The sequence below is a fragment of the Agelaius phoeniceus genome, chromosome 10 (genome assembly GCF_051311805.1).
Source record: "Agelaius phoeniceus isolate bAgePho1 chromosome 10, bAgePho1.hap1, whole genome shotgun sequence".
NCBI lineage: Eukaryota > Metazoa > Chordata > Aves > Passeriformes > Icteridae > Agelaius > Agelaius phoeniceus.
The window spans coordinates 6210420-6237117 of NC_135274.1; the positions used below are offsets into that span (position 1 = coordinate 6210420).

The 26698-nt window shown below is 51.2% G+C and overlaps 2 protein-coding genes across 2 annotated transcripts; both read left to right on the forward strand.

The window, feature by feature from the left end:
• Positions 1-1661: 1661 nt before the first annotated feature.
• FBXO45 (F-box protein 45) lies at positions 1662-6779 on the forward strand. Its single transcript, XM_054639040.2, has 3 exons — positions 1662-2046; positions 2286-2642; positions 4280-6779. The coding sequence occupies exons 1-3, from the start codon at positions 1771-1773 to the stop codon at positions 4463-4465; spliced, it is 819 nt and encodes a 272-aa protein (XP_054495015.1). The 5' UTR covers positions 1662-1770; the 3' UTR covers positions 4466-6779.
• Positions 6780-18903: 12124 nt separating this feature from the next.
• Positions 18904-26575, forward strand: NRROS (negative regulator of reactive oxygen species). The gene is made up of 4 exons (XM_054639039.2): positions 18904-19041; positions 19727-19837; positions 20248-20371; positions 20604-26575. The coding sequence occupies exons 3-4, from the start codon at positions 20264-20266 to the stop codon at positions 22560-22562; spliced, it is 2067 nt and encodes a 688-aa protein (XP_054495014.2). The 5' UTR covers positions 18904-19041; positions 19727-19837; positions 20248-20263; the 3' UTR covers positions 22563-26575.
• Positions 26576-26698: the final 123 nt, after the last annotated feature.

Consider the following 26698-nt stretch of genomic DNA (forward strand, 5'->3'; position numbering starts at 1 on the left):
GCTCCACGCACACCCTGAAACAAACCAAAACAAGCCCTGAGCTGAGGTGGTGGTTGTGTGGTTACAGCAGAAACTTATCAAGCAAGAAGATCATCCTGAAATTGCGGTGTCCAGCTAAAACGGGCACCTCGACAGGACAGCTCAGTATCCAAATGGAGCTTTCCCAACACCAGGCACAGCCACGGTGCTGACTGGTCTTTTCCAACCAAAATAATACAATGAGACTTTGTAAAAGAAGTATTGTGAAAAACGCCAATCGCTTGGGTTTTTTTTAAATTTTAAAAGTTTAATAGTAATAAAATGGTTAGAAAAATAGTAGTACAATTAGAGTAACAATAATTTGGACAATTTGAATTAGGACAAGATGAAACAATAGAGACAAGGACTTACGGATGTCTGGGTACCTTTTTCTGGGCAGCACAGGCCCGAAAAAGGACACACGTTAACAAAGGATTAACCCTTAAAAACAATAACCTGTTGCATATTCATACATCTCATACGTGATGCACAAATTCCATTCAAACACAGGATTCTGTCTGGTCAGTGTCAACTTCTTCCTCTGAATCCTAACAGCGCCTTCGAGGCAGGAAGAAGTTCGTTTCTTCTCATAAGAGGGCAATAAATTCTCTTTCTCTGAAAGATTGAGGTGTCCTGTGGCTGCTGTCTCACTGCGAGTCCTTTCTTTAAAAAAAAGTATCCTACATAGCATAGTTTCTATTTTAACATTTCTTATAACTTAAAACTGTATTTAACACAGTACTTAAGAGAATTAATACAGCATTACTTTCTAACACAACACACATAATATTCATTTTAATATTTGCGAAAAGCCAATCACAAAATACACATTTTTCACAAGTATTACTAACTTAAAACAGGTTGCAACATATTTAATTGGTTCTCAGAGCACACCCATGGCACTCACCAACCTTAACCCTCCCTGGTGCGACTGCCCACAGCGCCTGTGTCACAGCACTGCTTAGGGCAGCACATCAGCAGAAAATTAAGGGAGGGGCGAAAAAGGGTAGCACAAAAGTGTTGGAAGGACTGGGACGCTTCGGAAAAAAGGAGAGAGGCACATGGGGCTTGTGTGACAGCCCAGCAGCCGCTTCGCTGCCCTATGGTCCATGCATTAATTTAACTACTGGGCAACAAACGGCTTGTTTCTGGTGGTTTTACCTTCTTTTGTTTTTTTACCACGTTATGTTTTCCATGTGGTTCTTATTGACCCAGATCTAAAGAGCAGCCAGAGCTCTCCCATTCATTCCACCAGAGGAACTTCGCTCTTGGCAATCAAATAACACCACAGAGAAGGCCGATACCTTCCCCGCAGCTCGCACCGGGACCGATTCGCGGCCGCCGGTCCCTGGGAGCCCCAGGTGAGTCGTACCCCGCCAACCTCCGGGCCCCGCGGCAGCTCGGTCCGACCGCCCCCCGCCCCGGCAGGCCCGGCCCTGCGGCCGCCCCCGCCCCGGTCCGGCGGGGCCCGCGGGGCACGGCGCTGCCGGGCCCGTCCCGGGGGGCTCGGGAGGCGCGGGGCCCGCAGCTCTCACCTCAGCTCCCCTCAGCTCCGCCGCGCTCCCCTCGCCTCCCCCGGGCTCCGCTCGGCTCCGCCGCCGCCGCCGCCCCCGCCCCTCGCCGGCCCCCCGCGCCCGCCGCGCACGCGCGGGGCGGTGCCCGCGGCCGAGATGGCGGCGCCGCGCGCCCCCGCGCCGTGAGGCCTCGGGCGGCCCCGGCCACACCGGGCGGGCGAGGGCAGCGCGGGGGGCGATGGCGGCGGGGCCCGGCCCCGGGCCCGGCCCCGGGGCGGCCGCGGCATCGTGGGGAGGGCCGGGCTGGCGGCTGCCGGGGCGGGTGCTGGAGCTGGTGTTCTCGTACCTGGAGCTGCGGGAGCTGCGGAGCTGCGCGCTGGTCTGCAAGCTGTGGCACCGCGTCCTGCACGGCGACGAGAACAGCGAGGTGTGGCGCAGCCTGGCCGCCCGCTGCCTGGCCGAGGAGGCCCTGCGCACCGATATCCTCTGCAACGTGCCCACCTACAAGGGCAAGGTGAGGCCGGGACCCCCGCCCCGCCGAGACACCCCCTCACCGCCTCCCCCGGCGCTTGGGGACACCCCCGCAGCCCTCCGGCCCACCCCCCATTGGAAACGAAGGGGGCGGGAGGCTGGGGAACACGACGGGGTTTTATCTCCTAGAGCCACAATGGTTTGGGTTGGAAGGGACGCCTCCCACTAGAGCAGGCTGGTCCCAGCCCCGTCCATCTCCCCCTCCCGCCTTGTCTCGCCCAGGTCCGTGCCTTCCACCACGCCTTCAGCACCAACGACTGCTCGAGGAACGTGTACATCAAGAAGAACGGCTTCACGCTGCACCGCAACCCCATCGCGCAGAGCACGGACGGGGCGCGCACCAAGATCGGCTTCAGCGAGGGCCGGCACGCCTGGGAGGTGTGGTGGGAGGGCCCGCTGGGCACCGTGGCCGTCATCGGCATCGCCACCAAGCGCGCCCCCATGCAGTGCCAGGGCTACGTGGCCCTGCTGGGCAGCGACGACCAGAGTTGGGGCTGGAACCTGGTGGACAATAACTTGCTGCATAACGGGGAGGTGAACGGCAGCTTCCCCCAGTGCAATAACGCGCCCAAATACCAGGTGAGGGGGTTTGGAGTGGGCTGGGGAGGTGCTGGTTGTCCCTCACTGTCCCGGCTGGCTGCTGAATTGCTCCTAAGTGACTCTCAAAGGTCTCTTTGCCTTCCCTGCAGAAGGCAAATGATTCTACCTTGTGAGCTCTTTCCCCCCTTCATTTACTGCTTGTGCAGGCTACACCTGTCTGGTGTTCAGTGCACCTGACCCTGGGTTGTTCCCAACTTTAATCTCAAACACTGAGTGTGAAACCTGTACTGTGGCTGTCTGCTTAGACATCGTGGTGCTTTTTGGAATAAAACCTGAAAGACTGTTGTAGCTTTCTGAAGTAGCGACTTGCCCCACAGCAAGGTGAGTGTCTGAGGGCCTTGTTGTCTGGCAGGGTGAGCTGAAGTTAGTGCTTAGGTGAGATTCTTCCTGCAAAAACCTGCAGCAGTGCTGATTGCTGCTGCTTTGCTCACTGGCCACCTTCCGTGGGTGACATTTCTTATCTGGAATCTGATATTCAGATAACTTCAGGATGTTAAAGAGCAGAGGCCACCCTGCCTTTTTGTCATTATAGAAGTGCTTGTCTTGTCATTCTGCCTGCTCACACAACTGCCTTTTCACTGCTGGATTTGCTCGTGTTACAACTTAAACTGGATCATTGTTATTTCCATCTCATATTCAGAGAATGGGTTAGAAGGGACTTCAGAAATAATCCAGCGTGACCCCCAGTGCCATGGCTTTGTTTCACTTGTGAGTGAAGATCTATGTAGTGCCTTGCATCTGATATTCCTAAATTTTGTGTGAAAGTTCAAATCAGTGACCCTTTGATGTATTTTGTGTTTATTAAGCCCTGTGCAGTGATCTGCTCATAGAAAAAGTGCTTGCAGGAAACACATGTGTGTGTTAGTGTTGGCTAGAAGAAATTCCCAGTGCTGGAGCTGGCTGGAGAAGAGTCAGAAGTTTGTGTGGTGCCTGCTCTGCTTGTGGCTGTTGTCTGGGACTTTTGTTGGTATCTGAAATAATGTGTGCTAGATAAATGTAGGGAGCTCTGGGCCTGCCTGGATCTAAGGCTCCTGCTGTGGTCAACGCTGGTTTCACTTGTGTGTCTGTATGTATATGTATATATTTAGGGGTTTCATTTTACATTTTTGTACTGAAATTTCCTTTTACCTTGGTGAGGGAACACCTCTGTCAGCGACAGCACCTGCATATTAATCTATTCTGGGATTTTTTGGTAGGTGGCACTTGTCTTTCTGAAACCCATTGTCTTTAAAGATGCTCCTCACAGAGCAGTTGCTGCTCAGTGATAGCAGCAGCTGAACACAGAGTTCAGGTAACTTGGAGCCCATTGCAGAGATTCCAGAGCTCTGCAGTATTTCCAAAGCACAGAGCACATAGTGCCTGCTCTCAGTGCTCTCACAGGTTCATATGGAAAGATCATCTTTATTACTGTAAACAGGTGGTGGATGCTGTCCTGCTTCAGATCATGGTGAAATTGAGAAATTCCCATCACAAGAGCAATCAATCATGAGACACAGGACAGTCCTGCTTTACAATTCTCTGCTATGTTACACTTTGCATTATTTTTGTTTCCATCTGAACATGCTGACTCTCTCTCTCTGTGTTATTTTTACTCTCCCTCCCGTCTCTGTTTCCAGATAGGTGAAAGGATTCGAGTTATCCTGGACATGGAAGACAAAACATTAGCGTTTGAGAGGGGCTATGAGTTCTTGGGAGTTGCCTTCAGAGGACTGCCAAAAGTTTGCCTGTATCCAGCAGTGTCTGCTGTGTATGGTAACACAGAAGTGACTTTGGTCTACCTGGGAAAGCCTCTGGATGGATGACATGGATTGTTTCCTTGGGACGTCGAGATGGGAGGAGAAATCTGCATGTTGGTTAGAGGGAAACGTGTATTAGAGGAAAAAAAAAGAACAAAAAAGTGTGGGTGTGTGTCCAAGAGCCATCGAGGGAACCACATGGAGTTTGGAAACGGAGGACCAGCCGTACTTCAGAAATTGTGTTACATTTCCTCTTTCTACCAGGCCAGAAAAATCCTCAGGGCTGCAGTTGGTTGAGTGGGAAGCTGACACATGCATGTCGCAACAGATTTTATTGCTAAAATGGCAGTGTGACCTCAAACATTTATGAAAGGACTTGATACAAAAATGCTTGAGGAAATTACCCTGGGATTTGTAAGTGGCGTGTTTTGTGAGAGACTCCCATTTCCAAACTGCTTGTTCCTTCCTTCTTTCCTTCCCTCCTTCCCTCCTTGGGGCCAGCATGGGGGCTGGAGCAGAGCTGGGGGTATTTACAGTTTTTAGTGTCCTCAGAGGCACGGTCTGTGCAACTGCCCTTCTCTGGTATTACCATACAACACGTGTGCAGCTATTTTTAAGTGTATTTTAAGGATTGTATATAAAGAAAACGTTGAAAAGAACAGTTAAAAGAAAGGGTTTGCTTTATTCTAACTGGGACAGAATTTCTTAAAGGGGAAAAAAAAAATCACCCCCCCCTCCCTGGCACCAGAACACACAGCTGGGACAGGTGTAGAGCCTTCATGTCAGTGCAGTTCTGTTGTAATGTGTTTTGGGATGCTCTTGTGGAGTGAGGTGCTGCTTTGGGTTGTTTCCTGTGAAAGTTTCCATGGCTTCAGTGACAGGTTTGTTCTCTGTAGGAAACAAAAACATTTTCCCCATGAGTTTCCTTTCAGCAGAGCTCGTGCTCCCCTCAGGAAGGAAGGCTGAGCACAGCACTGAGCCTGCCTTCCTTTCCATGTCAAAAATGCCACCTTTTCAAAGCATTCTCTCACTTGCTGATCACTGTTGTGAGATGTCTCAACTTAAATGTGGAAGGAGCATTTGGCTTCTGCAACCAGACCTTACTTTCAGCTTCAGTGGCTTTATAAAGCTTTAAGGCTTGCCTGAACCTTTCTTAACTGAATGAAATCCCCCAGCACCCCCACATTCACCTGCCCAGGACTAGTAATACTCTCACCAGCCCTTTGATGGGGATTCTGGGTCACATTCAGTGTTTGTGCTCTTCACTGATTTTCTCAAAGCCATGTCCAGACCCCCCAGGCGTGTCTGTGTGCTGGCCTGTGCAGGCTGGGAAGCTGCCAGGTGTAGTGAGGAGGGAATTCCTGGTGAAACCACTTTGCTGTGAGGCTGGAAGGTCTGTAGGGAGGGCCCTTTAGCAGGGCAGGAAGGCTGTGAGACCCATGACTGGCTCCTGATTCTGGTTTGGTGCTGGTTGGCATCTCCCAGAGCTGCCTGGGCTGTTTCAGAGCTGCTTTTCAGAGAGGGAAAGGAAATGTTTATACAACCTCTTTTTGCTTGGTTTTTTGTTTTTGTTTTGTTTTGTTTTGTTTTGTGCTAGAGAATGTGAGTTGCTTGGTACCAGACACTGGCAATTCTCTGAGCATGGAAGAAAGAGGAATTCCGCTTGGGCTGTTGCTCATCCCCTTCCCTGTTCTTCAAGGAAGTGAGTGAGGCTTTGCCTTGGAGTGCTTTTGGCCAGGTAGATCACCAGGTTCTGCCCTGGAACTGTGTAAGTTGTTACAATTTAAAGGATTTTAAAGTATTTATTTGTTCTGTGTGTTCATTGCTGAAAGGCAAATCAAGGTGTGTTCCTCTTGCTGCAGCAGCCAGAATGTGCTGTGAGCAGTGGAGGTGTTTGAGGTGGTGCTGAGAGCAGCCAAATAAAGGATGTGGGACAGGCATCCAAGTCCCTGGACAAATCTGTTACAGGCATTGATTGTACTGGACTGTGAAGTGTCTGCAGAGCAGAACCGTGGGGCATAGAGTTGGGGATAAAGGAAACAAAACCCTGCCCAGTTTAGGAAAATAAATAGTCCCCAGGATGAATGTATCCTCAGTGCAGTCCTGAAAGATGCAACCTCTGCTGTTGTCCATGATCCAGTTAGAGGCAAGGAAACCCTGAGAATTCTGAGGAGTTTTAATCACAAATTCAAATTGATTCCCATTCTTCAGACTGCATCTTACCCTCTAAATAATTTCCCTCTAAATCAGAAATGCTGAAAGTTGAACATTCCTTAAGGGTGGGTTTGGGCTGACTCACTTATGTGATTATAACTTATTCCTGGAGACCAATGCTGGCTGTACAAAATATTAAAATAAACTCTGCTATCATTGAGAAGGATCTATTGGTGTGGATTGTTGGAATGGCATCTGCAGAACCCCACAGATGGGAAGAAGGGAGCTGCAGTTTGGTGCCCCAAGAGGACAGAGGTGTTGGGGGTGTGTGATCTGCTGTGTGACTGCTGGGAAAGACAGAGTCTGAGTGCTTAGGGAGGGCTTGGAAACTCAGGGATCTGATAGCTCTGATGGGAAATGGCCTCCTCTGAAACAGGGATGCTCTCTCCTGACTGTGGGAAAGGCATTCCTGCCTGCTGGGGACCTCTGGGGTGGAGATGGGGTGGTGTGGGCAGCACTGTTGCACCGAGGGGTCTCCTTCCCCCTCAGCTTCCTGCTCTTTGCTTTGCTTTCCCTGTAGAAGTTCAATATTTCACAGTGCTTTTAGGAAGAAGTATTGTGGGTTTGAGCTCTGAGGCACTTTCCAAACTCTCTGCACCAAGAGTTTGCTTTTAAGCAGTAAATCCTGGCTGACAACTCTGTGACTGTGTTCACAGGGGTCTGAGGATGAGGGAAGAGACGAGGATCTGACTCCATGTTTCAGAAGGCTTGATTTATTATTTTATGATATACATTATATTAAAACTATACCAAAAGAATAGAAGAAAGGATTTCATCAGAAGGCTGGCTAAGAATAGAAAAAGAAGGAATGAATAACGAAGATTTGTGGCTCTGACTCTCTGTCTGAGCCAGCTCATTTTGATTGGCCATTAATTAGAAACAACCAACATGGGCCAATTAAAGATCCACCTGTTGCATTCCCCAGCAGCAGATAACCATTGGTTACATTTTGTTCCTGAGGCCTCTCAGCTTCTCAGGAGGAACAATCCTAAGGAAAGGATTTTCCATAAGAGATGTCTGTGCCACACCTCCTGCAGGAGCAGAGAGGTTTGTGCTGGTTTGCCAAGAAGGCAGAGATGGTTTTTTTAGCCTGAGGTACCTCAGAGTCAGCTGAGCAGTTGTTTGGGTTATTTTTCCTGCCCTGACAAGGGATTTAAGGGCTTTGGTCAGGGGGAGCATCAAGTGTTCACAGCCCCCATAACAGAAATCAGTCAGATTAACAGGTCTTGACTTTAGACTCCTACAGGATTTCGGGATAAGTGAGCCTTTTATCTGTCATTTTAATAAAATCCAGAATTCCTTGTGGTTTGAGTGTGCTGTGAAATCTGTTGGATGCTGAACAGTCAGTCCTCTGTCCCTGCCATATCTCTGGGGAGGTGAGGAGCTCCATGTGGTCACTGGTTTGGGGACAAAGGCTGTTCCTGGCCTTGGTGGCACTTTGTGCTGGCCCTAAGCCACTTGTGTGACACCTCGGGTGCTGCTGACACACTGATAAATCAAGGTGGGCTGGGAAACTCCCTCCTGCAAAATGCTTTGATCCCAGCTGGAAGGCTGCAGTGGGTGTACAATTTTGGGAGCCCTGTGTGCTCCTTCCCCTGGCAAAGGCCCCTTGGTCCTGTCCCTCCTGGCCACGTTTCAGGTGACAAACCCAGGCAGGAGCAGATGGCCCCGGTGCTGTGGCTGTGCTCTTCCCTGCCTGCCTCCCAATGTGACAGTGAGAAATCCAACTTTTCTCCCTGCCTGTCTCTGATCTACATTTCTAAACTCCCTGAGTACATTGGGTGTGTTTCCAGATGGCTGCCTCTATTTTTTTTTCCTCTTCCATTTTGGCTGGGTTGATGACAGCAGCCTTGAGTTAAAATAACCCTGGGCCTGATCATAGTCTGATCATGCAAAACTGGTTTTTTCAAAGTATTTAAGAGGTGAGCAGCCCTCAGTCATTCCTTAAGCTGTGTATTTCCATGTGAATATTTCAGTTTTTACATGTTATAAATAGCTCTTAGATGTGTAAGTGAATTTTTTTTCACTTACTTGCAGTGAAATCTGCAGACAGAAAGCAGCAATATTGAAATTGCATTAAGATCCTTTGTTCTCTTAAAAAGCTGCTTTTCAGGGGGCTGGCAGTGGCCATGCTTGACTCTGTAAGTGACAGTAGCCCACCTTGTGCTAAAGTATGATTGAAAGAAAAAATGAATGAAGCAGTGAATGACCACAGAAAGCTTTTCCTGCTGGACTTGCTATTTCATCCCTTAAGCATTTTTTTCCTACAGCTGGGTGAGGCTGTGTGACTACCAAAGGAACTCTCCCATCTGCCCACGAGAGGGCAAAGCTGTGGGAGCCTCGACCTGTGCTCAGACAAGTGCTGAGTACAATAAATGTTTTTAATGTGGAACCTTCCCCCTTAACAATTACTTCCTGTTCTTTTCAAACACCAAACCAAGCTAAAAAACCTCAACAGAAGTGGGTGATGGACATAGAATTTTTTAAAATTCACTCCTTCATTTGAGCCCTGCGTCCTGAAATAGGCTGAGCAAATATTTGCATTTCAGAAAATTATTTTTAGTGACACCAAAGCTCCAAGATCACCTTAAAGGACTGAAAGGGATTTGAGAGGCTCAAGCAAAATGTCAGATTTGCTGTTCAAGGTCCACTTTTTCCAAGACTTGCTTTTCTTCCCCTCAGGCCTTTCTGATGAAGAAATAGTGATATTAGCAAAAGATTATTTTTTAAAAATCCATTGCAATTGAAAAAAAAATAAATCAGAGTAATTGAAAAGGAATTTTGAAAATAAACTTGTATGCTACAAGTGTTGTTCATTCTTCTGCAGTTTTACCAAGTCAGGAATTGAAGGGATTTTCCCTTCATGCCTGCACTGGCAGGTGTGGTGTGAGCTACTTGCAGTGGTTTCATGTCTACTTGATTTATTTTGACTTTTTTATTTTAATGTGGAGCTTCCCTTTCTTAGGAGAACTCAGCCATATCCCATCACTTTTAAATAGCAATCTAAGAGAGTAAATTCTGCCAGCCCCAATGTGTGGCTTTATAAAGTGCTGCACAAACCTTCTAGTAAGGAAAATGGATGTTGGCCAAAATGCTTTTTTATTGCATTCAAATACTGCAGGGGTTAACATTTTTTGTGGAATCCAGATTGGTTTGGTCTGGAAAGGACTCATCCATCTCCAGCCCCTGTCATGGGCAGGGACACCTTCCACTAGACCAGGCTGTACAGCCTTTGCCAGCCCCAAATCACCTTTTGGGCTTCTTTGATGGCTTCCTGTTTGTTTTTCTGTGCTCAGGTGACAGAGGCCACTTTCCTCACACCAGGTCCCATCTGACACTGGGCACCTGACTCCTTCCACAGGCTCTTGGGCAAGAGCAGAGCTGAGGGTGGCATCTTGCTTTGGAAGCAGCCAAAAGACTTTATCTCAGCTTCAGCATAAGGTTTGATCTATTCCTGGGTAAATAATCAACATGAGCAGAGTGGGTCAGAGTTGGAACATCAGTGGGGCTCAGGAGAGGGTGCAGGATGGAAACCAGGTGGTTTTTAGTGCCCACCTCACCCCACAGTGCTGTGCAGCTCTGGGATGTGACTCTGCTGAGCTGCTCTTCCTGGCAGGAAGGTGGAGAGCAGGAGGGAGATGTGATATTGATCCTGAGTCTGCCTGAACCTCCCCTCCTGTGCTCCTGTGCTGATTCAGGTCCCCAGCTGAGAGCTGGAGCTGCTTTCAGTCTCTCCCAGAGATGGCATTTCAGATACAGCAGTGATGTCACCTCTGTTACACTGGTGTCACATGTTCGAGTTTGTTTTAAAACCCCACAGAAATATCCTGGCAGTTTTCCTGTTTTCTTACCCAAGACCAAGGGATATGTCCAAGGTGCTAGAGCGAGCTCCAAACCCAAAACCCACAGAGAGGCTTTGTCCTGGTCCCTCAGGGAGCCTGCTAGAAATGCAGGGATGCTGTGTCCCATGGCTGAAAACCTGAGAAAACCTGAGAAAAGAGAATTTTGTAGGAATTTTTGTAGCATTTGCTTCCAGCAGGTCTGCCTGGCACACCAGGCTGTGGCACAGGGATGTTGGCCCTTGTGGCCAGAGAGGAAGATGGGTGGGACATGCTGAGCTCTGCAAGGAGCTGAGAGAGTTTCACTTCCCTTTGGGGTTGTGACTGAATTACTCACTTCTCTTAAGCAGAAAGGCAGCAGGGAGGGAGTTTGTGGGGCTGCAGATGGGGGTATTATTTTTTTTTTTTTTGGTCAAAATTTGCATTCCTGAATGATGTCACAGCAGTGACTTGTCCAAACCTTCTCCTTCTGGTGACTTACAGTCTCCAGTCTTGAGAGTTTTAGGCTGAAAACTGACAGAGAGGAGGCTGAGATTTGATATTAGGAAGAAATTCTTCCCTCTCTGGTTGCCCAGAGCAGCTGTGGCTGCCCCATCCCTGGAAATGTTCCAGGTCAGGTTGGAGGGGTTTGGAGCAACCTGGGATAGTGGAAGGTGTCCCTGCCCATGGCAGGGGTGGGACAAGATGGCCTTTAATGTCCCTTCCCACCCAAACCATTCCCTGATTCTGTGATAAAAGACTGGTTAATGTGCTGGGGTAGCTGGGTCAGGGGGATTTGTTGCTTTCAGTGTTTATTTTATTGTACAGTACAACAAAGGTCAATTTATCCACACGTTTGGCAATCCTGTGGGAAAAGCTCGGGCAGCTCCTTCAGCTCTAACTGCAATCCAAGTCCAAACTAGATGAAAGCAACCTGGTTGTGGGACTTTCCAGCCCCTGAGGAGATCTAGGAGGAATCACAGGATGGTTTGGGTTGGAAGAGACATTAAAGCCCATCCAGTCCCACCCCCTGCCATGGGCAAGGACACCTTCCACTATCCCAGGCTGCTCCAAGCCTTGTCCAACCTGGCCTGGAACACTTCCAGGGATGGGGCAGCCACAGCCACTCTTGGCAAAGGATCAGAGGTCTTCTCTGACTTTGGGCACTGGCTTCTCCTGCAGATGTTCTCCAGAGCATCTGGACTGTCTTGGATCACAAGGGAGGGGATGCACTTGGCTTCCAGCTGCTCAGAAATACGAGGTTCTGCTGCTTCAGCGTCCAACACATCCTGCTGCATGCTGTGCTCTGTCACTGTCACATTTTCTGGAAAAATCCCTTTGCCCAGGGTTTCTCTCCTGGGAAGCTGAGAAGCCTCAGAAAAAAAGGGAAAACAACATTATCTCATTTGCTTCTCCTGTGTTTTGCTGCCTTGGAATGTGGTTGGAGATTGTTTATCCAACAGGTGAATTGTTTTTACTTAATGGCCAATGACCGTCAAGCTGTGTCGGGACTCTGGAGAGGGTCACGAATTTTCATTACTATCTTTAAGCCTTCTGCATGTATCCTTTCTCTATTCTTTAGTATAGTTTAGTTTAGTATTCTTTAATATAATATAGACCATAAAATAATAAATTAGTGACGCCGGACGGGGGGCTATTTACAGACACGAACGAGACGGGGCTGCTATGGACAGTGCTTCGAGCTGTTTATTTTTCAGCATCAGTCTCATTACATGATTATGACAATGGGAAGATGCCAGCAGCTCACATTCCAGGCAGCAGACCAAAAAACTTAATGTTACAACTTACTTTATAAGCTTCTTGACCAATCACACAAAGCAAAAGCACATTGACAGTAGTTCTATCCAATCACCATAAGCACTCGTGCCTTTGGTTAAAACAATGCTTGCTTATTTCCAATACAATACCTGCTTGTAAGCCTTAAAACACAACGCACAGAGCTCTATTATTAAGCTTCAACCTTCCTAATATCTTGCTAGATAAACTTTCTGTAGCTTAGAGAGCTATTCAGACAAGCGTTAATACACAGGCCATTGTTCTATTTGCCCTTGCTTTTCTACATTTTAAATACTTTTTCTGCTGACCTATCTCATGCCTGCTGCTTTAGCTCTACTCACAGTTCTGCTGTATCTGCCTTTTGCAGCTTTCCCAAAACCCTCTAATTTTGTAGATTACCATAATTAGCCTTCTAAGAACATGGAGTCAGATTCATCTTTCCTTCCTTCCAACGACGGGGGACCCCAGAAAATACCACAGCACTCTGAGGACCAAGAGATCCAGATGTTCTCCTGCTCTCCCAGGAGAAATTCACCTCATCCTCGTGATGTGGATCCTGAGGAGCCCCCAGACCCCAGTCTGGGAACAGCAGGAGGGTGAGGGCTGTGAGCAGTGCTGCAGGGAGGGGCAGGGGAAATGAGATCCCTGCTGCAGCTTTCCCTCTGCAGCCGCTTCCTCCTCATTTACAGCCCCAGCAGGAAGAGCTGTGACCACGGATGGAGCTGCCTGGGCTGGACCTGCCTGTGGGAAGGGAACTGGGCAGAGCCTCACGCCCTGCATGGGGTCTGGGAAGGGGCTGTGGCCCAGCCACTGACTGAGTGTTCCAGATTGCAAGGCAAGATGTATTCTATTACCATCTGTACGGCTGCTGTCTTGTCAAGTGGGCAATTTTCCTTATCTCTCTCTCTGAGTGCTCACAATCACTCCTCCCTCGGGAGGGGACATTGCTGATAACAGCCATTGAATGTCCCTGCATGGCTGATAAGAAATACAGCATCCCATTGGGAGATGTGAGCCCAGAGGGAGGAGCCAAGCATTCCTACCTGGATATAATCTGGAGGTTCTGGAACACCAGCACAGCTTCTCCAGTGGATTTCCCAGAGGAACAGCAGCTGCCTCTTCCACTGGATCTTCAGAGGCAGAATCCATCCTTCTCTACAGGACCCCCTTGCTCCAGCAGAGCCACCCCTGACACTGCAGGAGGGCTGAGCCACAATTCCAATGGGACTGCTGCCAACACCCTGACCCACAGGGTGTCAGGCTGGGTTCTGACTCTGTCAGTGTTGTTCCAGTCTACTGCATTGTTTATTTTATCCTTTTATTTTCTTCCCTATTAAAGAACTGTTATTTCCTGCTCCCATATTTTTTCCTGAGAGCCCCTTAATTTAAAATTTATAGCAATTTGGAGGGGTGGGGAGGGTTTACATTCTCCATTTCAGGGGAGGCTCCTGCCTTCCTTAGCAGCCTCCTGTCTTTCCAAACCGAGCCACAGAGCCATCTCAGGACAGAGCCCTCCAGTGCTGGCTAATGTCACTGTTAGGCTGGATGTGACACACACACGTGATCTGGGTTCAAGAAGAAAAATGTTTTTTATTCTGTGTGTTTTCCAGCTTATATACTCTTAACAAAGCGTGATCTTAAGTCATTAACTACACCACAATAACTTATTATACTCATTGGTGTAAAGCAATTTGCATCAATATAATTGGCAAAAGTTTTACAGAAATTTAATAAGACACCTGTACACATCTACTTAGGCACGTAGTCTAGCTTACAAAAATTTTCATGTATCCTTTCTAATCTGTTTTCATGCTGACAGCCTTGTCTTCTTCCTTGCTATGGATATACTCAAAAATCATCAATTGTTATTTCTTTTATTAACTCAGCTTTGCTTGCAGGCCAGCTGTCAAGCCCTTCCATAGCTGCTTGTTGGAATCAGGGTGAAGCAGAGGGATGCTTAACACATCCCTGGCTCACTGGAACAGGGATGTGTTAAGCGCTGTAATGCCAGGCCAGAGCTGGATTTTAGAACCTGTTAACAGTGGATTTTAGAACCTGTTCTTGTGTGTGAATATCTGAATGTCCTTGCTGTGCCTTTATATGTGCAACAAATGCTCCTGGCAAGAAAAGCAGTTGTTGAGGAAATGAAAAACATCACCCTTATCTGAGAAACCAAAGTGTTAATAAACAGGTAATAAAGAAAACAACATGAAGATGTTGGTGCTAACTGTGAAGGCTGGGTGAGTTCTGGTGCCTTCCACAGCCTTCTGAGGCTTCAGCAGATGGAGGTCCACTCCCTTTGCAGGCAGCTCTCACAAGCATCCATACCAGTGTTCAGTCAAAAATCCCTCTCCCCTTCCCACCCTGCGCTCTCAGGAACGTGGGTTTGACTCCCGCTAATCCTGTTCCTCCCTCTCTTCTGAGTCCCACAGAGGAAATGGGCACCTTTTGGGCACTGAGGGGTCAAAGGTGGGATCCTGATCGGTGTTTAGATCCTTCACCAAATGTCCTCCAAGCCCAAAGACATGATTTTCCCCAATTGTTTTTGCTGCAGCTCACCTGGATCCCTGTAGGCTTGTTGCATGTTGTCAGTCTGGGGGCATTTTTGCCTCCCTCTCCTCCCTGATCTCCCACAGCCCCAACTCCTCTGGTGCTGGCAGCCAGTGTGATGCTGCAAGGGTGGCTGGGCAAGCCCAGGGCTCTGCTCACAACAACCCAGAACTACTCCTGGCTTCAAAGAAGCCTTCTTTGAGCCCTGCTTTCCATCAGAAAACCTGGCAAGAGCTAGGAGATTGCTGACAGCTGGAAATATGCTGAAGAAATTCCTGGCTGTAAGGGAGGTGAGGCCCTGGCACAGAGCAGCTGTGGCTGCCCCTGGATCCCTGGAATGTCCAAGGCCAGGTTGGACAGGGCTTGGAGCAGCCTGGGCTGTAGGAAGGTCCCTGCCCATGGCAGGGGTGGCATGGAGGCCTCCCAGAGGGGGGTGCTGGGGGCTCCAGGGGCTCCCAGACACACAAGTCACTGCAAAAGCAGAGCCTGGATTTTTACTGACAGATGCAAGAGCTGGCACGTGCCTTTCCTCGGACCCAGGTAAAGCAGCAGGGAGGTGGTTTGGGCACAGCTTGGGGGAAAAGTTGGTTTTGAGGCTGATTACAGATCCTTGGGTTTTGTCCCTTGGTTTGCCCTGCAGGAACTGCCCCAGAGGAGCTGTGCTTCCTGCAGAGCTCCAGCCCTGCTGCAGCTCTCTGAGCCCACACTCCTGGTCAGCAAGGCACCATCCTGGGATGGGACACATCCCTGGCTACCCCTGAGGTTAAATTCCCTTTGGGAAATTCAGCCAGATGAAACTCCAGAGCTCAAGTTTAAGCTTCAGGCATCGAGCTGTCCATTTCAGCTTTTCCCTTTTGCCCATGGATCAAATTCTGTTTTCTTTTTTGTGTTCGTGTTTCCTCTTAAATTGAAGGCAACTACTGCTGCTGGCAGCTCCAGAAATACAGGAGACCTCAGGCTTGTTTTATCCTGAGAGGTGATTAAATAAAATAAATTAAATTAACGATGCTTTGCACCATCATCCCTTGCAGAACCATTTTTAAAATTCTTGCCAGTTCTCCATCCCACTGGGAGTCAAGGAAGCCCATGGAGAAATATTCCTGTTTCCCTTTTCCCCCACTCAACAGGTTCTGCTGCTGAGTGAACCATGAGTGACCCTTCTGCTGCTTCCACTTGGGAATAAATCACATTTCCTGCAGGAAAACACATGCTCAATGATGGGGCTGCTGTTTCCTGTTGCAGTTTCCCCTTTCCTGTGTCCTGTGCTGGGTGCGTTCCAGGAGAGACCAGAAGGGAACCTGCCCTCTTATCACAGCTTTGCTCTTGGGCTGGGTTTGACAACTTGAAGGCTGTTAAGGGAAAAAGATTGGAGGAGGAGGAGGAGGGGGGAGGAACAGAAGAAGCTCACTGGGTGTAAAACCATAAGGGGATTCCCAGGAATTGCATCTGCACGTCTGGACATGGCTCCAGGCAGCTGAATCTCCTTCAGTTTAACCCACCCGTGCCTTTGAGCTGCACTGGAGCTTCCTGAAGGGCTGATCAGAGGAGCAGCTCAATCCCTGTCCCTTCCCTGTGCTGGTATTAAATAATAAATTACCTCCTGTGAAAAATGCGTATTTTATGATTGGCTTTTTGCAAATATTAAAATGAATATTCGATGAGTTGTGTTAGAAAGTAATGCTGTGTTAATTCTCTTAAGTAGTGTGTTAAATACAGTTTTAGGTTATAACATAATGTTAAAATAGAAACTATGCTCTGTAAGATACCTTTTTTAAAAGAGAGGAACGAGGGACTCCCACTGAGATAGCAGCCATAGGACACCTAAATCTTTCAGAGAAAGAGAATTTATTGCTCACTTATCGGAAGAAACAAACTGATGCCATCAGGATTAAGAGAAAGAAGCTGAAACTGACAGGACAGAATCTTTTGTTTGAATGGAATTTATGCATCATGTATGAGGTGTTTGAATATGCAACAGGTTATTGCTCTTAAGGGTTAATCCTCTGTTAATGTGTGTCCTTTTTCTGGCTCATGTTGCCCAGAAAGAGGTACCTGGACTCTCTGTAACTCTTTGTTTTTATTGTCTCATATTGTCCTAATCCAAATTGTCCAAATTATTATTACTCTAATTATATGACTATTTTTATAACCATTTTATTACTATTAAACTTTTAAAATGTTAAAACCAAGTGATGGGCGTTTCTCACACCCCCTCTCGAAGCACACATCAAATCCTTGCTGAGAGGGCTGGGTGGGGGTGTGAGAGGAGGAAAAGGAGGGGACCCAACAGCAGCTTCAGGACCTTTTCAGAGCCATCCGGCTGCAGGATGTGGGGAAAGTGTGAAGAGCAGCAGCAGCACAGAGCCGTGGGGTCAGCCCTGAAGTGGGGCTGCTTTCCAGGAACAGCAGCGTGGGGAAAACCTGGATGGGCCCTGCAGGGGCTCTGCCAGCCCCTGGAGCTGCTGGGGATGGGGGTTGCACTGCCCTGGCTGTGGGGATGGGCTGGGGGCCAAGCAGGGCATGAAGGAGGTTGTTTGGTCTCCCAGTTCCTGCTGGGCTGCAGGAGGAAGCTTGTTTGACCCCCCAGGGCATCACCTTGAGGGTGGCACCACAGAAAGGAATCCATCAGAAGCCTCCCAAATGCATCAGAATCCATCAGAAGCCTCCCAAATCCATCAGAATCCACCAGAAGGTCTCCCAGAGCCTCCTGATCCAGAGGGTGGAGGATACCCAGGTGCTACAGCTCTGCCAGCTCCTGTGTCTCCAAGCACCAGGTGAGGGGTTTGAGTGTGGCCTCCTGGCAGGGTTTGGGTGAGGAATTTGTGCTTATCAGCTGCTCTCAGCTTTTTGTGTGCCCTTGAGCAATGCCATGGGAATTTTGCCCTTCTGTGAGCTTCTGCCAACTCCTGTTCGCTTCTCTCTTCTCCTTCTTGATTTTTATACATCAAACTTCCTTGAAAATGGAGGAAATGAAACCACAGGGCTTTTTTGTGAGTGACAAGGGAGAGGTCAGCCTCCTTCCAGAGAAGAAATGAAATTTAAGGGGAAGGCAAGAAAATGATCTCCCTGGTCATTTTTGCTGGTTTCAGGAGTTTGGGGGCCACGTGGTCTGGCAGTTCATCTCCTGACTCTGCAAATATCCCATGGGCACCATGGAACATGTGGCATGTGGAGCATGGACCTGATGATCCCAGACAGGTCCTGCTGCAGGGCTGGACCCTTTCTCCATAGTTCTGAACCCTTTCCCAGCTGGGTAGATCTGGGCAAAGTTTTCCTCCTCAGAGGCTGGGTTTGCTGGGGACTTGGGGGTGTGTGAGGACCCTGGGAAGGGGGAGACATGGGGTGAGGAGATGGAGAGCAGGGGTAGATGGGGCTGAGGAGGAAGGGGACCTCCCTGTGCATATTGCCTTGGGAATGTGGATCTTTCTTTCCTGAAAAGCCATTTCTGCTGACTTTCACACTGGGATTAGCACTCAGGAGGTCCCTGCATCTGGGTGTCTCTGACTTGGGTTTGCTGAAATCCCCAGCAGCCCCAGGACACCCAAAGGTCTGGGAGCAGGGGGATAGGAGTGTCCTGAATCTCACTTAGACAATGTGAGGGACAGGCACTGGCTTCCCAAAGTTACTGGAGACTCAACACCTGGGACATGTCCAGCTTGGCTTGGGATGCAACAGGAAATACCAGCACCTTAATCCCCCATGGGACACACATCCCTTGGCTCCTCTCAAAGACCTGAGCTGGGGGTTGGAGGCAAGAGGGGTCTGGAGGGACACAGGGGCAATAGATGCCATGCAGGGGTGGCATTTCTCCATCCTGCAGGAGTGATGGCGTGGCTGTGCAGGGCAGAACCACCCTGGTCACCATCTCTGTGGGCTGAGACCCCTGGAGCTGCGTAGAGGAGTCACCATGCAAGGCTTGTCCCCAGGAGCTGTGTGACACCCTGGCTGCCTGCTGGGCCCCGTGGTTCCTCCCTGCAGGGTGTGAGTGAGTGCATGACCCGTGCAGGGAGTGCTGTGCTCAGTGAGCAGAGCAGCAGGGCCCGCTCGCTGCCTCCATGTGACTGCAGCTTCCGTCGCTCCTTCCGCAAAGCCTAAATTGGTGCTCAGCCACAGGGCGGGTGGCACACGGCCCCCAGAGTGGCACACGGACCCCCAGGGTGGCACACGGACCCCCAGGGTGGCACACAGACCCCTAGCCCTGTCCCCAGCACCCCCTGAGAGCAGCTGAGGGGCTGCAGGATGGAGCGTGCCAAAGCCCACGCGGTGAGTAACTGCACCCCTTACCTGTGCTGGGGGAAACATCCAGCGTGGGGGTTCCTGAGCCCATGTGGGGACCTGTGTGTCACCAACAGCCGTGCTCGAAGGGCTGTGGCTGCGTGGGCTCATGCTGGGGTTGGTGTGAAGCGTGGGGAGCAGCCCGGCAGCTCCCAGAGCTCTTGGATGTGGGCTCTGGTGTAGGGCTGCGAGCAAGGGTTTCCTGCTGGGGCTGCTGCCTCCTCTCCTGCCTGGCCAGGTGCCATCCCACCAGCTCCAGGGAGCACTGGGAGGATGGAGGTGCTTCTGGTGTCGGGAGAAGCTGAGGAAGGTTGAGGTGGGTGAAGGAAAGTGGGAGTTTCTGCAGAGAACCAAAACTGTGTTCTTTGGGTGCAGCAAGGACCGAGGTCCAGGACAGCAGGGTTCCTCTCCTGCCACCGTGCCTGGGTAGGAGTTGCTGCTGGACCCCAAGGATTTGAGAGGGTGAAAGGTGCTGTGTGTCTGTTGCAGCCTGGGGAAAGGGGACTGCCCCTCCATCTCCCCCAGAGAAATAAATCCTGCTTTGATAAGGCACCAGCTCAACACTTTGGCTGTCCCAAGGAAGGAGACAGCCCAGGACATGCCCTGCTCCCTCTGTGCTGAGAGGCTCTGGCTCCCTGGCTACCCAAAATAACCCTGTTTCTCCTTCATGCAGTGGCAGCTGTGAAAGTGCTGTGTGTCAAACACTGGCTGAGCCCTCACTGCTCATTTGCCTGAGTTTCAGCTTTTCCCCAGATGCAAATGCCGTCAGCTCCGCTCCCACCAGGTCAGTGATGGGCCAGCTCCTGCTGGAGAGCCTCTGCCTTCCCTGGAAGGGTCCCCAGCAGGCATGGGCACTGGGGGGACATGGGGGGGTGGGCTGGTGTCCCCTGGGGGAGTGTTTGGTGCCAAGAGGGGGCACATGAGCCCTGCTGGGGGGACACCCTGCTGGAAGGATGCAGCTCAGTGGCCTTCACGAGCAGCTGTGCAGCAGTGACAGTGCCTTCCCCCCGTGTGCTGCCACCCCCGTGCCTGCCCTTCCCCAAACTGGGGGAGCCCCACCAGGGCTTCTGCAGGGGTGGGTGGGCTCAGTGCCAAGGCTCTGTGCCCTTTATTCCACGGGCAGCATCACCTGGGGCTTTTGGGGTGGACAGTTTGCAGCTCCTGACCTCCTCCCTTCTGCCTCCCTCTCCACAGGAGTGCCGCCACTGAGATGGAGGCCCCGCTCCCTGGTCTCTCCCTGCTTCTTCTCCTCCTGGCAGTGGGATGGGGAAGCAGGATGGATGCAGCCTGGGCATCATCTCCTGGGGGCTGTGCGCTTGTAAGTCCTCTCTTGTGAACCCTCACCCGTCTGAGTGCTTGCTCCTGCCTGGCAAAGCCCAGGCAGCTCAGCATCTCCAGACCTTCTCCATCCCAGCTACTGGTTGGAGCGGACTGGTGTGCCAAGGCTACAAGCAAAGAGCCACCTCCTCCCCCCTTCCTGTGCTCCCCAGACTGCTCCCTCTTCATCTCCTGCCTCCCAGGTGGTGTTAGATATCCTCCTCTTTCTTCAGGTGCAGAGCATCATGGACTGCACTGGCAGATGGCTGAGTTCCATCCCAGGAAACCTTCGAGGCGATACCGAGGAGCTGTTTCTTGATGACAACACTATCCAGGTCCTGGGCAATGCCTCCCTGCTCCTGTATCCCCAGCTCTGGCATCTCAGCTTGACCAGGAACCGGCTGGAGCTCATTGAGCCCGGTGCCTTCCTCAGCAGCCAAGGCCTGGAGGTGCTCTCCTTGACAGACAACCTGCTCTTCACCAACTACTCGCTGACAGCTGCTGCTCTTTCTGCTCTGCCGGCCTTGAGGATGCTGGATCTGACTGGAAACCAGCTCAGGGAGGACATGGTATCAGTTTTAGTCTCGAACATCTCTTCCTTGGAGTCCCTGTCTCTGGCCAGGAACATCATCATGAGGTTGGACTCGTCCACCTTCACAAACCTGACAGAGCTGCTGGAGCTGAACCTGGAGAAGAACTACATCTTTGAGATTGACAATGCCTTTGAAGGGCTGCAGAGGCTGCAGAGGCTGAACTTAGCTTACAACTACCTCCCATGTCTGGTGGGGTTTGACCTGACCCAGCTCAGGGTGCTCAATCTCAGCAACAATGTCATTGAGTGGTTTCTGACCATGGAAATTGATGACCTCTTTGAGCTGGAGGTGCTGGACCTGTCCCACAACCGCCTGCTGTTCTTCCCTGTGCTGCCAAGGCAGAGCAAGCTGCACTCCTTGCTGCTGCAGGACAACAGGATGAGCTTCTACCAGCGGCTCCCCAACGGCACCTCCCTGGCCAACGTCACCATGCAGTTCCTGATCATCGATGGCAACTCCACCAACATCACCACGGTCAGGCTCTGGGATGAGCTCTGCCACAGCAACCTCTCCTCCCTGCGCCTCCTGGACATGAGCCAGAACGAGGTCTGGGGCCTGCCAGATGATTTCCTTGCCCAGATGCCCTCCCTGACCCACCTGAAGATCAACCAGAACTGCCTGGAGGCATTTCACCTGTCGGAGGAGGACCCCTTGGCCATGCTGACAGAGCTGGACCTCAGCCACAACCAGCTGGTGGAGCTGGGGGTGAAGGTGGGCACTGGGGACATCCTGCCCAGCCTGAAGCTCTTCAACCTCAGCTCCAACAGGCTGCAGGCTCTTCCTCCTGGGATTTTCACCCACACCAGGAAGATCACTACACTGGACCTCAGCTACAACCGGGTTGACCTCTGTCCCCAGCCAGGTGAGGCCCAGAGTCTGTCCTGCGTGGACATCAGGGGCGTGGAGACCTTGAGCCACCTCTCCTTGGCTGGCTGTGGTCTGCAGGGGATGGGCGGCCGCCCCTTCCAGGGGACATCACTGATGCACCTGGACCTCTCTGACAACCGCCAGCTGCTGTCCAGGGACCTGGGCTGGCTGCAGGACCTCGTCCTGACACTGCAGGTGCTGTCTCTGAGGAACACCAGCCTCTCCTCCACCACGGACTTCTCTGCCCTGAGCAGCCTGGTGCGCTTGGACCTTTCTGGGAACTGCCTGGCCGCGTTCCCCGCCTGGCTGGGCGCGCTGAGGCTGCGCAGCCTGGACCTGCGGGACACCTGCCTGCCGGCCCTGCCGCGGGACCTGCCACACCAGGCACCGCTGGGCAGGAGCCTGCGGGAGCTCTACCTCAGCCAGAACCCCTACAACTGCTGCACGCTGGGCTGGTGGGACGCCCTGCAGCAGGCCCAGGGCCTGCATGTCCCTGACAGGCAGGAGGTGACCTGCAGGCACGGCCCCCGCACGCTCAGCCCCGGCGCGCTGCCCCAGCCCGTCCTGCAGAGCTGCCAGTGGCAGACGGCCAACATGGAGCTGCTCTACCTGGTGCTGGCTCTGCCCACCTGCCTGACGCTCCTGGTGGCCTTCGTGGTTGTCTTCCTCATGCTCAAGGAGAAGCTGCTGAAAATGGTGAAAAATCGGTGTGGGGTGTCCAGCCCTTACTAATGGCTGAGGAAGAGGAAGGGCTCGGGAAGAGTCAATAAGAGGGGGTGGTCAGGAGTGCAGGTGATAACCCCTCCGAGGTGGTCAAGATGGAAAGCTGATGGATGCAGGACAGGAGGTGCTGGGAGAGCTGCCATTCCTGCCCTCATGGTACCAAAGGGTGAGAGCTGTGTCTGGTGATGGAGCGCTGGGAATCCTCGAGGAACGTGTCTGCAGCAGAAACCTTCAGCTGGTGCTGGTGAGAGCTGGGTGGACATGACATCAAACATGCCTTGGCTGAAAGGACAGGTTGCCCAGAAAATCTTTGAATGCTCATGTGTGGAAGTGTACAAGGCCAAGTTGGAGTGGGCTTGGAGCAATGTGATCTAGAGGAAGGTGTTGTAACCAGATGGATTTTTAAGGTCGTTTCCAACCCAGACCACTCTGGGATTCTGTGACAATTTTCTCCAGCAGTGCTTTGCCCCCGACCTTCCAGCAGTTCCTTTTATTTATTCCCACCTGTAGCCAACTCAAAAAGTCTTCCAGATCTGCAACCAGCCTCCACAAAGTGCCCCAGGCTGGAGCAAACATCACTTGTGGAGAAGGGTCTCTGTAGCCACAGCTTTCCACTCTGCTCTTGCCAGCACTGCAGGCAACCCTGCTCATGCACCATGTGGGTGTGCTGATAAACACAGGCGTTGTCAGCAGGGCTCAAAGACACATTTTGGGGTGTTGTTTCTCCACTAAGTCACAGTCTGGGCCAGAAAAGTCCATTAGAAACAGCCCAAGTTGCAGCAACAGGAAATATCGATTGAAAAGCAGGAGAGTAAATTACATCCCTCAGTGATATTTTATCATGGATTTATATTTCTCCAGTGACTGCTGGATTAAACATACAAAGGAAACGAGAAATCCTTCCTCCTTGTTCTGCAAGCCCTGCTCTGGCGGGCAGTGCCCGGGGGTTTCCTCCACCCAGCTCTGCTCACAGCAGCTCTGCCTCTGCCAGAGCAGCAAGCACTACCTGGGGAAGTGCTGCTCTGCTCCTCGGGGGTCACTGAGGGGAAAGGAGAAGTGATGGTGGTTTGTGCTAACTCAAAAGCCCTTCTGAGAACAGGAGTGGCTTTATTCCTGTGGCACTGTTGGGATTTTTCTAGTGAAACGTGTTTAATGGGAACAGGGCACAGGGAAGTGTGCAGCAGGGTTGGAGTGGAATTCTGGGGGCTTGTCCTGCCTGGGTGTGGGTGGGCTCAGTCGGTGATGTGGGGTGTGCTGGGGATCAAGCCTGGTGGAGTTGCCCTGTGAGGTGATGGATGGAGATGCCCAAGGCTGGTCTGAAGCTGGGAGGATGCTGGGGATGGTGCAGGCAGGGGAGCCAAGGCTGGCAGCAGGGCAAACCCTTCCCAGGCACGGGTGTGGGACTGGGCTCATGGGGGAGCCTGGTGTGGCTGCTGGCTGTGCAAGGCTGGAAAATGCATGGGTCAGACCCTGCTAGACCAGCCAGCAGCTCCACTGGGGCTGAGAGCAGTACAGGCTCTGGAGACCCATCTGTCAGATCTGGCTGGGAAATGACCGCTTTCTGCCCCAGTTTTAGACTGAAATAGCCAAAACCAAAGCAGGCCCCAAGTGGGGAATCCCTCAGCCTATTTCAACCCTTCTTCTGCCTGTAAGCTGCACCCTGGGGGACAGCAGTGACCTATAAATACATCCCTACACCATTCCCCAATTGCATTCTGGTGTCTCCCTGCTGGCAGGGTGAGTGGGTGCCCCTGCGAGCTCCCCTCTCCCTGGGGCTGGGCTTGGAGGGGGATGAGTGTCCTTCCCCACCTCCACAGCTGGAGAGGGATGTGTGTCCTTCCTCACCTCCACAGCTGGAGAGGGATGTGTGTCCTTCCCCACCTCCACAGCTGGAGAGGGATGTCTGTCCTTCCTCACCTCCACAGCTGGAGAGGGATGTCTGTCCTTCCCCACCTCCACAGCTGGAGAGGGATGTGTGTCCTTCCTCACCTCCACAGCTGGAGAGGGATGTGTGTCCTTCCCCACCTCCACAGCTGGAGAGGGATGTCTGTCCTTCCCCACCTCCACAGCCAATGCTGCTGCTCCATCTGGCATGGGGTGCAGCTGTGGGAGAACACACAGGGAGGAACCCAGGCACCTGGCACTGCCCAGGGCATGGATAAGGAGGGATTCTTAATTGTATGGAGCTGATGGGGATATTCAACATTCCCTCATCATGGTGCCTGGAAGGCCATGGCTCACTTGGAGCTGTGATGTGAGGGGATGTTGGGGCAGCAGGAGGAGATTCCACTTTCTGAGGTGTCCTTACAAAGCTGCTCTCAGCATCTTTGCCAGGCCATGGTGATCAGGGAAGGTCCTTGGTGACTGGAGAACCCAGGGGTCCCACCCAGCTTCAGTAACAGCCAAAAGGCCATCCCAGAGAGCAACAGGGCAGTCACCCTCACGTTGGGAAACCCATGGAAGAAATGTTCTTTGTTTGGAGCACAGCTCTAGAAAAAGAGGGTGGCTGGAAAAGTCAGAAGTCAGCATGGGCTGCTGAGGCTAAATTATGCCTGCCCAACCTGCCTTCAGGATGACCCAACCTTTCCTCTCAGGATGAAATGGATGGGTGTGTAGGCAAGGGCAGAGTGGTGGATTCCGTGTGCCTCAGCAAGGCTTTGGACACAGTGTCCCACAATGTTCTGCCTACAAGTGCAGATGTCAAGGCCTGGATGTGTGGGCAGCCAGGCAGGTCAGGATCGGTGGGAGTGAAGTGCAGAGGGCTGTGGCTGGTGGGATGTGCTCACCAGGAGGCTGCTGAGGGGACTGTTTTGGGATCTGTCCCATGTCATGTCTTTATGCATGATCTAAAGCTGGCTGTCAAGAGCCTTCCTGTCATGTTCCCAGAGGATCCCAAACTGGGAAGACCAGTATGGCTCCCTGCTGAAGGTCTGGGCTGGGCTGGAGGAATGGGGACCAGGAACCTCACAGTCCAGGCACTCCTTTGGCCTCATGTAGCCCTCACTGGAGAGGGGGCCATGCCTGGGGCTGGGCACAGGCCATGTCCTGGTCAGGATGAAGCTGGGGGAGGCTGGAAGTCAGGAGAAATTCCCAGGGGCCCTCTCCCTCCCAAGTGGGAGATCTTTCTGTGTTGTTACGTTGCAATTGTTGAAGCAAGGCCTGTGCCAGACCCCTGCATGCCCTTTCCTGTCCTGGGAGAGCAGAGTCGGCCTTCACTTTTTTTTTTTAATTTTGACAAGTGAGGCCTCATCTTTTATTTCTCTCCTGACTGAAGACCCCCTTGGCCAAGTGTGAGCTCCCTTGTCCTCTCTAGTAAAGCACTCTGGTTTAACTGACACTTGCTCCATGTTTTTCACAGCAGTGACTCATTTTGGGGTGTAGGAGGAGAGCTCTTCCAGCTGCTCCTCCAGCCACTCCTCTTAGTTATTTCAGCAGTGTGTTGAGGCCCCTCAGTTTGGGATGAAGGCCCATCTCACCCTCAGCCCTCACAGCTGCCTGGGTTCAGAAAGCCAAAACCCAGAAAGCTTTTGGAGTTGTAAAATTTCCCAAAGAATCCTAATCTTAGTCCTCCAGGTATTACATGAGAGCAGGACTGATGTAGTAGAGGCCAGCCAAGGCAGACAGCTGGATTAAAACCTTCAGTGGGACAAGTTTGTCTTACTCTAGAACCATCCCCAGCCTCTGACCTTCTACCACTCTGGTTTTTCAGATACTTTAAGCACATTCTCCCAGAACTGAGCACTTATGAGGAAGCATCACCCAGGAGTGTAAGGATCCAATCATCCCATTTTAGCAGTTTGAAATGACTGTGTTTTCAAAAGTACTTTCAAGACTAATTCATTTTCAAGATATTCCTATTCTCTTACATGTAAGGACTTATTTTTGTGTAAGATAAAACTAGAGATTTAATCATGCTAGGGAAATGTGAGAGTAATATTCTCAATGCAGAGTTGATTTATCCAGAATGACTGATACATATTTAACTTCCCAGCAGGCAATAATAATCACCCTATTTGTACAGTACAGCTTTAACAGTGTCCTCAGGACATGAATATTTAACACCTCATTTTCAGCCAAAGCTGACTGAAATGTAAAAAATGGAAAGATTAAATAATTCAAAATTCTTTTATGTAGAAAAAGACTAA

Coding starts and splice junctions, on each gene's coding strand:
- NRROS (XM_054639039.2), top strand. CDS start 20,264: ATGGAGGCCCCGCTCCCTGGTCTCTCCCTGCTTCTTCTCCTCCTGGCA. Junction 20,372..20,603: donor CTCCTGGGGGCTGTGCGCTT/GTAAGTCCTCTC, acceptor CTCTTTCTTCAG/GTGCAGAGCATCATGGACTG.
- FBXO45 (XM_054639040.2), top strand. CDS start 1,771: ATGGCGGCGGGGCCCGGCCCCGGGCCCGGCCCCGGGGCGGCCGCGGCA. Junction 2,047..2,285: donor TGCCCACCTACAAGGGCAAG/GTGAGGCCGGGA, acceptor TGTCTCGCCCAG/GTCCGTGCCTTCCACCACGC. Junction 2,643..4,279: donor ATAACGCGCCCAAATACCAG/GTGAGGGGGTTT, acceptor CTCTGTTTCCAG/ATAGGTGAAAGGATTCGAGT.